Source organism: Spermophilus citellus (genome assembly GCF_964194105.1).
Source record: "Spermophilus citellus genome assembly, chromosome: 2".
NCBI lineage: Eukaryota > Metazoa > Chordata > Mammalia > Rodentia > Sciuridae > Spermophilus > Spermophilus citellus.
Window position 1 is genome coordinate 244,348,767 of NC_138183.1, and position 12,751 is coordinate 244,361,517.

The 12,751-nt window shown below is 37.7% G+C and overlaps 1 protein-coding gene across 1 annotated transcript; it reads right to left on the reverse strand.

Annotated features, from left to right (window-relative positions):
- Positions 1–556: 556 nt before the first annotated feature.
- LOC308641187 (glycine N-phenylacetyltransferase-like) lies at positions 557–11,714 on the reverse strand (the record flags this gene model as incomplete). Its single annotated transcript, XM_081279499.1, has 5 exons — positions 557–959; positions 2,572–2,743; positions 3,542–3,668; positions 7,099–7,206; positions 11,637–11,714. The coding sequence occupies 5 exons, from the start codon at positions 11,712–11,714 to the stop codon at positions 557–559; spliced, it is 888 nt and encodes a 295-aa protein (XP_081135625.1).
- Positions 11,715–12,751: the final 1,037 nt, after the last annotated feature.

A 12,751-nucleotide genomic window follows, 5' to 3' on the forward strand; every position in this document is an offset into this window, starting at 1 on the left:
AATAAGTCTCTCAGGTATAGTAGCCACTTACCGCCATATATTTGCACAGGGAATATAGCAACATGGTTATTAAAAAGACCTGACAGCATCAGTGAAAAGGTCACTAAAAACTATGTATGTCAAAGACAGGTCATAATTGACCACTAAATAGAGGGGTCCTAGGAAAAGAGACGGAAAAATACTATCTACAAGGTAAAGCCACATCTTGACATAACTAGTGGTATCTGCCATTGGTAATAATCAATGTGTGAGACCAGAGTTCCAGGAGAAGCACTAGGGAATCACACAGGTAAACAGAAAAAGTGTCACTGGAATCCAGAAGGGTAGGAAATTGAACGAGGCCAGGGACCACTACACAGAGGTCTGGCCATGCCAGGTCTGCTGGATCTGTAGGGTAATTTGAGTGCAGGGACCACGGTGGTGTTGTTAACCATTCACACTGCTTCCCCAGAGCCCAACGATGCCATTCCTGTAGCGCTGGTTATGATTTGTTCTCTCCCTGTCTGCTCGTCCACGCCTCCAGCCACATCACAGCCCATCCGATGCTAACTTGCGTTCAGAGAGGCACACAGTGCCACTGGTTCCAGTCACAGGGCATGGGGACATGATGCAGACTGTGACTCATTTTCTGGATGATTTTGTTGGCTCTGTCTGTATGGTTATACACAGGGAAGCCAAGCTTCTCCTGAACCTGGACGTGGACGTGAGTGACATAGGAGATGAGGCCTTGGCCCCGGTACTCAGGCACAGTGCCTCCCATTCGCATCTCCCCCGTCTGGTCCATCAGGCCCCACGACACAGGCGTCCCTTCAGGTCCCAAAAGACAGGTGCTGGGAAAGGTCCGGATACAGCGCTCAATGTATCTCTGGCTTCTTTCATTGCCACCAAAATGCCAGAATTTATTCACCACGGCAGCGTGGGTCACATCCAGTGATGAGAGTTTAAACATCTCTTGGTTACTGTTGAGAAAAGGGGGAATAAAACAGTCCATAATATTTCACACTGTGAGGCATTAAATTTGTTTCCCAATAATTATATTGAGAGGCATATAGGAACAGAGGTGAAGGCACAGTCTCAGGAGCCAGACTGGGTTAGTAATCTGACTAGCTGTGCAATCTCATGCAGGGAACAATGTCTCTCTGCCTTCATTTCTTCTAACATAAAATGAAGATATTAATAACATGCTGTCAAAAATGCAAAAATAAACATTATAAGAGCTATTGCCTGGCAAGTACCTAGGATAGTGCCACACACAATAAAAATTCCACAAAAATTTACTATTATTCCTCTCAGCATTGCTGTGACTCTCCACATAAGATGGAGTGGATGATATCATCCCTATTTTACAGATCAGAAAAGTGGATAAAAGAAAATAAATGAGAGCCCCAAAGCACCTGCTAGCAAAAGTAAAGACAGAGCCATGAAATCTTAGCCATCAGGGTCCTTGGCCACCATGTTGAATGCATGGAAAAATTGAAGTCCAGAGAGGGGCAAAAATATGAGGTCCAGATAGATCCTGTTGGGGAATACTGAAGACTGAAGACTCCTACAATGGTTTAAAGAGGCTTCAGGAGACATCCTGGAAACAGCCTGGTGAGGCTAGAAGATCTAGAAGATCCAAGCTTCAGTTACACCCAAACATGTGGTGAGCAAGCCACTTAAACATCAGAGTCCGCTCTCTCAGAAAGTAGGAATAACATCTCCTACTCTAACTACGTTGCAAGGTAGACAGAAGGACCCAACGCAGTGCTAGTTTCTACACTTTACAATGTGAATAAGGCTCTTCCAGGCATATAAACACATACAGTGCCATGGGATGGGTGATCTGCAAATTAAATTCTCATCATCAGTTACCTTTGCAATGGATGGAAGAACATATGTAATGTGTTTAGTTTCTCGTTATCTGGAAACACTTTCTGCTTGAAAGTGGATTCATTAAATAAATATTTAATAAGAATCCAGTATGTGCCATATGATATTCTGGCTATTGAGAATCCATCAGTGAACAATATAGAGAAGATCCCTGTTCTAAATACCATGAGGAGGCATCAAACAGGGATCTAGATACACCAGTAAGCTGCTTTCAGGTAATAGCAAGTCCAATAATGAAAATGAACATTGGGTTTTATCCTAAAGAATTACCATGGGGCAAGAGTTTTATATGAGATGCTCATAAGAAACGGTCAAAGGAAATAAAATTTGAGAGTTTGAGAAGCAAAAATAAAAAAAACATGGAGATCTGAAGGAAGGATGCTTGAGGCAGGCAAAGAGCAAGTTCAGTGATGCAGAGGCAGGAGCAAGAGCATGAGGTCAAGTGGCAGAAGGAAGGCCAGGACTACTGAGTGAGCAGCAGGGTCAAGGTAACCTCTAGGAGGTGAGGGTGCAGGTCTTGTGGGGATCTATAAAGACTCTGCATTTTGTTCAAGGTGAGGTGAGAAATGGTGGCTTTTAAGCAGGTGATCATCCAGGAGAGGGACTTTGGGAGGTGAGAGCCAACGCAGGAAGGGAGGTTGGGAAGATACTCTAGCGACATGTGAGCAGTGCAGAGACAGCATCTTTAATCACACTCACATGGCCTTGGGTCCCCCAGATTCAGGACATAAGTTCTTTGTATCCACCAGGAAAGGCACCAGTTTCCTTGCTGTCTGAGGCATCATGTAGAGAATGCACTGTGTTCTCTTGACCTGGACCGAGTTAGCAGCAGCAAGACTTTGTATCACCTCATCCAAGCTGGACTGTGAACCTAGGAGGGAGGAAGGAAGGAGAGAAGTAACTGTGTGCAAGGTACAAGAAGGGGCTAGAGGATTTAGAGTGAGTCACTCTTGCTTCTGGTAATGCCACCAACAGTATGACATGGCCAAGTCACTCCCTGGAGCAGGTTTTCTCTTATATAAAAATAGCACCAGAAATACTGGCTGTTACTCTGAAATCAAAGGAAAAGGGGTACAAAATTCATAGTAGACTATTTTGACTGTGCATTTGCTATATACCTAGGAATGTCTTCTAGTTCATTTAGCCCTTTCACTGACCCTGTGTTTTATGTTCCTCATTTTCACTTATGAGGAAACTGAGCAATAGTTACATTATATCACTTTAAAGATCACAAAGCAGGAGGCAGAGCAAGGATGCACCCTTTGGAGTCTGACTCTAGAGGGCGTGTTCATAACCACAGCCAGTGTCCTTGGTGACCTGGGAGCTTCTCTATGGCACTAGGAGCTTCATTTTTATTCCAGGAATGGAAGACCAGTGGGCAACCTCTGCTCTCACAGCCAACTCCTGAGGGCTGCTGAATATGTTGCAAAATGTATCTTGAATCTTCAACTTACAAGAAATTACCTTACTCAGAGTTACTAGTAACAACCACATAGTGCATAAAATGTGAATTCTACTCCCCTGCAGAGGCGGTGACAGTCAATACAAGCAGTGGACACTAGGCATGGGGGAAGGAAGGGCGGGCTATATGGGAATGTTCTCAGGGTGGAAAGTGGCCCAGAGGTAGACACGGGGGTCTAGCAGCCAGCACACACCCCAGCCCCCTTACTTTGGATTTGTAAATGTTGTTTCCAGTTAATGACATCTGATGAGACAAGCGATTCTTGACAGCTCTTGAGCTCCTTAGAATAGATTTGGTAGGTGTTGGTGTAGTGATCAAGGTCATCTGTCATGTCCTGTTTGGTTGGGCAACAGGGAATAAACCAGATTGCTTATACCAAGAGAACTCAATATTTGTGTCTAAGATTCCCCTATATTGTTATATTATAAATTTAATACAGACATTTTTTTGCACATATTATCACTACTTTTCTCAATCATATACATCACGATACCAAGTCAAGGATTCTATTCAAATTCATGTTTAAAAATTTCTGCTAAGCCAAAAATGTTCCATTACAATTTCAACCAACCAAAGCTGCCCTAGTTCAAGAAACATTTTTCTATAATTTTACATTCTTCAAGGAGAAAGACAAAAAGTGATTATTGTCAAAGGCAAGTTTCAGTTACAAGAGTAAATCTTACTCTATTTTAAACAGCCTCAGAATAAACATTTTGAATTCGATAGTATTTATATTGACACACGCATTGTTCTCAAAATATAAATCACAAAGCACCATTGTTATAAACAGTTTGCCTTCCTAACAAGATGAAAACACAACATTTATCCAAAAAGATAAAGTTAGCAAAAAGCAAAGTTAGCAAATGAGAATTGGGATTACCTGAAGGTGAAGGAAGGAGCAGAAAACAAATCCTTGGCGTATGCAGAGCAGGTAGAAAACTTTAAACAGAAGCGATTCGCTGTTTGATAATAAAACTATTGACATTCATTGTTTCTAACATAACATTTAAAAATCAAATATTATTCAATTGTTAGATATTAATAATTTAAATTTCTTGGGGTTTTTTGTTTGTTTTCTGTGTCATTTGGTGGTGTTTTTATAAAAATTCTGTGTTTCTAAGGTTTACAACATGATTTGATGGTATGATGTAATTAGCAAAATGCTTATTATACTGAAACAAGTTAGCAGATCCATCATCTCTCAGAATTACCATTTTTCTTTGTTTCTGTGGAAATAGCAGCTCAAATTTACTAAGTTAGCGAAAAGTACAGTAAATTTTATTGCCTTCATTCTTCTAGTTGCACATGAGGTCATCTAGCTGACATTCTACATGCCAGCTACATTGAATCTTTTGGCCTGTCTCCTCCCACCCACCCCCCCACCACCACCACTTAGGACCTGGTTAACCACTGTTGTCTTCTCTGGGTCTGAATTTTTTAAAAGATTCACATATAAGTGAGATTATTCATTTTTATTATTTGTGTGATTGGTATGTTTCTCTTAGCATAATGTCCCGCAGAGCCACCCACATTATGGAAAATGCAAGGATCTCTTTTTAAGAGATCTAACATTTTGTTACAAATATTACTGTTTTAACAATGAGACTATATACATAACAGAAAATTTCATATAATAGAAATGTGTGTGTGTGTGTGTGTGTGTGTGTGTGTGTGTGTGTGTGGCATATAGCTGTCTACAGATTCCTGGTTCTTCCATGTCTTGCCTATTTCGAATGTTTCTGCAATAAATATTAAAGTGCAGACATATTTACAAGGTAGTGATTATTTTTCTTGGAATACATGCCCAGAAGAAGGATTGTTGGGTTAAATTTTTATATTGTGGTGCTTTTCTTGTATGCCTGAGTTGTTGAGAGTTTTTGTCAAAAAAAAAAAAAAAAAGATGCTGGAATTTGTCAATTTTTTTTCCTCATCAATTGCAATAGTCACATGGTATTCAACTTTTCATCTTGTTATTATGGTATATCATATTATTTGTATGTATTAAAGTGGCCTTGCATACACCAGGGATCAATCTGACTTTGTCACAGTGTATGATCTCTTGGATATATTGTTGAATTTCGAAATTTGTTAATATTTCACTGAGAATTTTTGCATCAGTGTTCAGCAGAGAAAATGGCCTGTCATTTTCTTGGGATGTATTTTTCCAGCTTAGGTATCAAAATGATGGCAGCTTCATCTATGTATTCTCCTGAACAATTTGTTGCAGTTTTAGTTACATTTTATTGTTTTGACTTTTTAACCTTCATATTAGAGATCAGTAAGATTCAGTATTTTAGTATCAGAATATTGATGTTTTCAATCTGTATTTATCTTTAATAGTGAGTTTTATATTTCCCTATGTGCTCTTTTTTAGTAGTTATTGTCTACTCATGTGTGCTTAAAAACTACAATTTACATTATATATGTTATAATTTATATAAAAATAATACTATGTGATTAACCTTTACATTTTTGAATGTAGGGTCTTTTTAAAGGTACTTAAATCCCAATCTTTCTTTTTTTTTATTTTTTACATATTTTTGTTGGTGCATCATAATTGTACATATGGATGGGATTTGTTGTTACATATTCATACATGCACAAAATATAGCAATATAAGTTGGTCAGTATCACTCCCCAGTCCTTCCCCCTCCCTCCCTGTTTTCCACTCCTGGGTCCCTTTCCTCTACTGATCTCCCTTTAGTTTTTAGAAGATCCACCCCCACCTTTGTTTTCCTTTTTCCTCTCTATCTTCCACATATGAGAGAAACACAGGACCCTTAACCTTCTGTGTTTGACTTGTTTCACTTATCACAATGATCTCTAGTTCCATCCATTTTCCTGCAAATGCCATAATTTCATTTCTCTTTGTAGATGAATAAAGCTCCATTATGTGTATATAGCATATTTTCTTTATTCGTTCATTAATTGATGGACATCTAGGTTGGTTTCATAGTTGGCTATTAAATGTGCTGCTATAAACATGGGTCTGCATGTATTACTGCAGTAACATGACTTTAATTCTTCAGGATAAATACCAAGGAGTGGTATAGCTGGATAGATGGTGGTTCTATGCCTCACTGGTGTAAGATGAAATCTTAGTGTGGTAAAACCTAATCCTTCTTAATGTGCTTAAAATATATTTGCATTTGAAGTATGTTCATCATTGGGGTGATTTTGAAAGATCTGGTATTGATGATTTAATACCCATGTATAGATATTGTAAACTTATATTCCCATATGATTCTTCATATTTAACCTCACATATTTTCATCAGATTAGAATGTGCTCCCCACCAGCTCTTGTCAGCTTCTTAAAACCTATTAAACATCAAAATCTGGTTTTGGTGAAATAGCTACCTGGAAGCCTCCCCACCTCCCAGGACTGAGGATTAAACCCAGGGCCTTGCACATACTAAGCAAGTGCTATGAGTCAAATCCCCAGACTTCCTGGACGTCTTTTTGACCCTCTCCTTACTACCTGTGAAATCACTGGTTTTAATCAAATTTCACTTAGTGCTACTTCTGTTATCTAAAGTATAATTTTAACACAAAAACAACTCCCTACAACATAAGTGCTCTTGCGTGCTCTTGCACATTTTCACACCACGTTGCAATTCTTCTGCTTTTCTGTTTTCTCCAGGCTGTGACCTCCTTGAGGACAACACTGTTTCCCGGGGTCCACCATACTTCCTTCCAGGTTCATGTCACACACACAGCAAATACAAACACAGAGTCATTTTCATTCCACCCCAGAGAACTTACCTGCTCCTGAGGGCGCACAACTACTGTGTTAAAATCTGGCCATTTGTCCACCAAGGCCTTTAGCTTGAATGGGTTCCCCTGGTTTATGTGGAAGACAGTTCCATAGACCTAAAACATTTCAACAACGTGAGAGTCAGCACATTATAAAGGAACAGCCAAGTGCCTTGTTTAACCACAACAAGTCTTATTCCTAGGAATCAGTGTTTGTAACTAATAGAGCATGGACTTCAGTCTTCAGGTTGTGTTTTATTTCCAATGAGAACCAAATATGTTTTTGTATGAAATGCTGAGAATATTGTACTTCAATGTGTGTATATATTTACATATAGCCAAATATACAGATAAAATAAATTAACAATCACTCATATATTACAGAATTTATTCTTACATTCTTTCTATTTTCATCCATACATTTAAATATGTTTATAACTTTATGTGATGAAATCACTTAAAATATATTAATTTAACATATGTTCCCCACATACACTATGTATAGTGTATGTATTTCCATGTCAATATGCAGAAATCTCCATGATCATGTTTCATGAGTACATGTTTATTACACGGAAAGACCGTAATTCAATTTTCCTACCTCTTATTGCTGGTCATTTCAGTTTTCTCTGACAATTTAGGTTAGTTCTTCGAGGAAGATTTTTTGCTTAAATCTTTGAAAATATGCCTATTGTTACACATTTCAGATGAGGAAATTTCTATGTCAAAGTTCACTTGCCACTTCAAGATTTAAGAGAGGTTAAATGGGCTTCTATCTATTTAATCCTGTGAGAACATGGTGCTCAAATCATGAGCTTTGGTGACTAATAATGTCCAGGAACATCACACATTGGACAATCGGTTTAACCTTTTCTAGAATCATCTATTCAAGCATCAGTGCCCTCAATAAAAGAAATGGAGAAAGACATCCCCAAACTGGAAGAAGTTCATGGCTGTGGGGGCAGTTACAGCAGAGAGGTCCTCAGGACTTAAGTACAGCTGGGACATGGTACCTCAGAAGGTGAGATGGAAAGTCACCAAGATCAAAGACCATGGAATGATGAACCTTTCAATATCCAAGGACCAAACCTAATCCTGAGATTCCCTAACCTTCCCTTAAAATGTTTATATGTTCTCAGTTCATACCAGATTATGAAATTCCCTGTCAACAGTAGAAGCTCAATATAAATTTAGATATAGTTTGGGGGGAAATAAAGAGGTCATCTTTTTTTTTAACATTGGAATTTGGAATGACTGATGTTCATATACACTACAAATTACAGATATAAGGGCAATTACTTCTCCTTTCTTTCCCTATAGCAACCCCCAAATTGAATAACTTAGAGTTGGCAAGTTAGATAAACTTATTCGGTGTCCACCATTTAGGAAATAGGCCACAATATTAGTCTTCCTTTTACCAGAGATTTTAGTGGATGTATAGTGGGAATATCTACCAAAAATATTGACTTTCTGGTTTTAATTATTTTACATGCAAGAACGCAGAGACTCAGAGTGGTTTAACTTTTGCAATGTTGCCCAGCAAATAGTGAATTTGCTGGATCAAAGGAGTCTGACTCTGGACCTTGCCCTCTTGTCAGCTGCTCTATAGTACCTCCCTCAGATCAGTGACTTGGGGTTACCCGAAGCTCCTGTGGCATAGTCCATAAGTGATGCCTATACAGGGTATCAGAGCACCAGGAAAAGGTAAAAAAGAACATTATATTGTTCCTACCAGGTTTCCCATCAGGAAGATCAGTATGTAACTAACTAAACACATCATCCTTATTTTACCCAGAAGATTCCAGATATTTGAGTCATTAACAAAATAAAATGTAAGCTAACAAGGGTCTATACTCAGTTCTCTTAGTTCTTAGGGGTTTGGTGTGTGTGTGTGTGTGTGTGTGTGTGTGTGTGTGTGTGTGTGATATATCACACACACATATATATGTGATATATATATTAGTGTATATGCTATTATAAATTGTAATTATTTTTAATTCCAATTGTTCATTGCTAGAATATATAACTAATATCTGTTGTTTTGTTGACCTTGAATTCTGTTAAACTGCTGAACTGACTTATAGCTAGAAGATTGTTTTGCATATTTCTTGATATTTTCTGCATTAGCCAATCATGACGTCTGTGAATAGACTATTTTATTGGCAAGGACAATAGTGTCACACTGAATAGAAGAATGAGGGTGGACATTTGTGCCTTGCTAACACCTTAAGGGAAATACTCAGTCTTGAGTACTTAGTAGGATATCAGTGGTGACTTTTGCCCATATGCTTTTTATCAGGCTGAAGGAATTACCTTTTATTCTTAGTTCACTGAGAATTCTGTGTTTATCAGAAATATTACATATTATCAAACACCTTTTTTGTATCTTTAAAAAAAGATCCTATGTTTTTTTCTTCTTTAGTCTATTGATATGTTGATATAGTAGCCTACATTGATTGATGGATGGATTTTTTTTTTATGGTACTGTGGATGAAAGCTAGAGGTGCTTTACCACTGAATTACATCCCCAGTCCTTTTTTGAGATAAGCTTATTAAATTGGGAAGGGGGTTTCCAACTTGCCCTCTGCCCACCTCGGCCTCCTGAGCCACTTGTATAACAAGCATGCGTGAACACACCTGACTTCATTGATTGATCTTTGAACGTTGAACCAGTCTTGAATTTTTTAAGATAAATTCCTTTGGGTTACAACGTTACTTTTTAACACTGCTGCATTTGACTTAGTAGTATCTTGTTGAGAATTTCTGCATCTGTGTTAATGATGGATGTAGTCTGTGATTTTCTTATAATACTTATTTCCACTTTTGTTATCAGGGTAATTTGACTCATAAAATGAACCTGGAGGTGTTCTCCCTACTCTGCTTTATCCTGAAGGGATTTGTGTAGAATTGGCATTATTTCTTCCTTGTATGTGTGGAAGAGTTTGCCAGTGAAGCCACCTTGATGAGGAGATTTCTTGTTATAATGTTCTCATTTATAGATATGAAGCAATTTAGGTTGGTGATTTATGCTTTTTACAGAATAAATTGCAAAATATCTGAGTACAATGTTCATAATAGTATGTCTTTATCATGATTATAACTATTCGATTTGTGGTCCCCTATTTAATGTCCCCTATTTCCCTTCTGACATTGATAACTATGTCTTCTCTATTTCTTGGTCAGTTTGATCTTAATATTATCAACTATACGGAACTTTCCTAAGCACAAGATTTTGGATGTACTAATTTTTTTCCCCTCCATTCACAATCGTTAATTTCTGAATTTTTTCAATTTCCTTCATTCTGATTTCTAAGGGGTTAATTTCCACCTAGTTGTCTCAAATTTCTAAGGTGGAGACTTAAACCATTGAGATGAGAGGATTAATTTTTTATTTAAGTAGGTAATGCTGCATATTTCCCACTTGTCCATGCTTTAGTTGCATCTCACAAATTGTTATATCTTGCATTTTCATTTTCATTAAGTTATTACACTCTAATTTTCTTTGTGACTTTGAAGCATGGTTTTGTTAGAGGTGTGTTTGAGTCATTTGAAGAAAATTGAAGAATTGAGGAAATATTCACTTTTTAAATTTTATTATTGTAATTATTCCATTATTATATCAGGAGATACTTCATGTGATTTTAATTATTTAAAAAATGTGATCTATCTTGGTAAATATTCCATGAGCACTTGCCAGAATATGTATCCTGCTGTTGTTGAAGAAAATATTCTTTCAGTGTCAATTAGCTCAGTATTACTCATGTCTTCAATATACTTATGGTTTTTCACCTGTTTTGTATTTACTGAGAGAAGAGTGGTAGGTTTATCTATTTTTTCTACATGTCTATCAGTGATTATCTCATGCATCTAGAGTTTCTGTTAGTAGGTATATAGATTTCACTCATTTTCCTGTCTTTGTGGTGAATTAACATCCTTATCATAATATAAAGGCACTCTTTAACCCTGGTGATATTCCGGTCCCTTGGCAATACTTGTTACTTCGGAAAAAACTTCTATGTGCAAGATCACTGATTGGTTTTTCTTGCTCACTGCATATAATCATCAGGGATTTGACAAAACAGGAATTGATTTCTTATTAACATTAAAGAAGAATCATGGGGTTGATGTCTTACCAGACACGTGATTTTTTAGGAAAACAAATTAAACATTAATGTGTTCATTTCAGTCAACTTTGCAACTCTGGAAAACTTCCAGTGTTATATAACACAATTCTTGCAAGAGTACACAGGAATGACTTTGAGTCATCACATAGCAAAGATCATACAAGATTCATGTCATAGCATCGCCACTCACTATTGGTGTGGTCTCCATCAAGACATATGCTTGAGTCTCATTTCCTCTTCAGCTCCATGGATTTAATAGACCTGCCTTGCTTCAGGGTGATGGGAACTAAATCATTGGCCACAGAGCAAGTGCCTGGCACATCACAGGTGCTCAGTGAATGCCCCCTTTATCCCCACCTCATTCTTAGGCTGTAGATGGTCTTACATTCCCCACCCCCAACCCAGACAATGTTCCACCCTCACCTTTAAGGACTCAGGGAGGCTCTTCCTTAAGGACTTCTCTAGCATCTGCAGCATCTGTGGACTTTGCAAAGGAAACATCTTGGCAGGAACTTTAAGCTAAAAAAAAGATTGAGAAACATCAAAGAATGAGAAGAGCTGGAAGACCTGGACACAGCAGGCAGTTCTAGTTAATGTCGTGAGCTACATTCCTGCTGTTCCGATGATGCCTATTCACTAACTCCAAGAAAGAATAGGGCTGGTAGAAAGTATAGATGCCACTTTCAGAATTACTATGACCTTCTAAGCTTTTAAAAGTATTTATGAACATTTGTTTTCATTTTTATACCACCTCAATTCCAACAATTAAGAATGCACTGAGATTAACAGATCTATTCTCTAAGCACACATGAGCATCCTTTGAGATTTACCATCCACCAGTGATAAGCCTGACTCTGCCATTTAGAAACGTATGATACTGAAAGTTGCTTTACTCTTCACTGGCTTCTTGATTTATTCATCTATAAATAAATGGTCATGACTATAGAATTTATTTCACAGAGCAGGTGAGACAATTAAATAATTCAATATACACAAGGAGCTTGGAACTACATCTGGAACACAATAGATGTTAAATAATTACAATTATTAATACACCTTTTATTAATTATTATTTGAATTTCATGAATCAATGTGGTACAGTGTACACAGCTGATATACAAGTATGGTGTATAATGATGGAATCAGGGGGTGAACATCTCCATCTGTCTTCAGCAGAAGCCACAGTCAACCCACAGTGCATCCAAATACACTCTACAGAGTAACATTTCTTCTGTATAACTACTTGCTGCAGATTTGAATCAAATCAGAAAGGATGGAATGAGATTAAATCCATGTAAAATGGCACATAGTAAATGGGATGATGTGTTAGTGTAGAGTAAAGTGACTGGCTTGAGGGTGACTCAATATGTATCAGTTATTTTAATTAATACTAGCATTATTCCCTAAATAAAGCATGTCTTTTTTGATATTAGAAACAAAAATAAAAGAAAGACAAAAAGGCTTCTCCTCTGAGACCCTACACAGGGAACCCAGTGGAGCTGTCCTCTGGTGGGTTGCCAGAGCAGCAATGAGCAAAG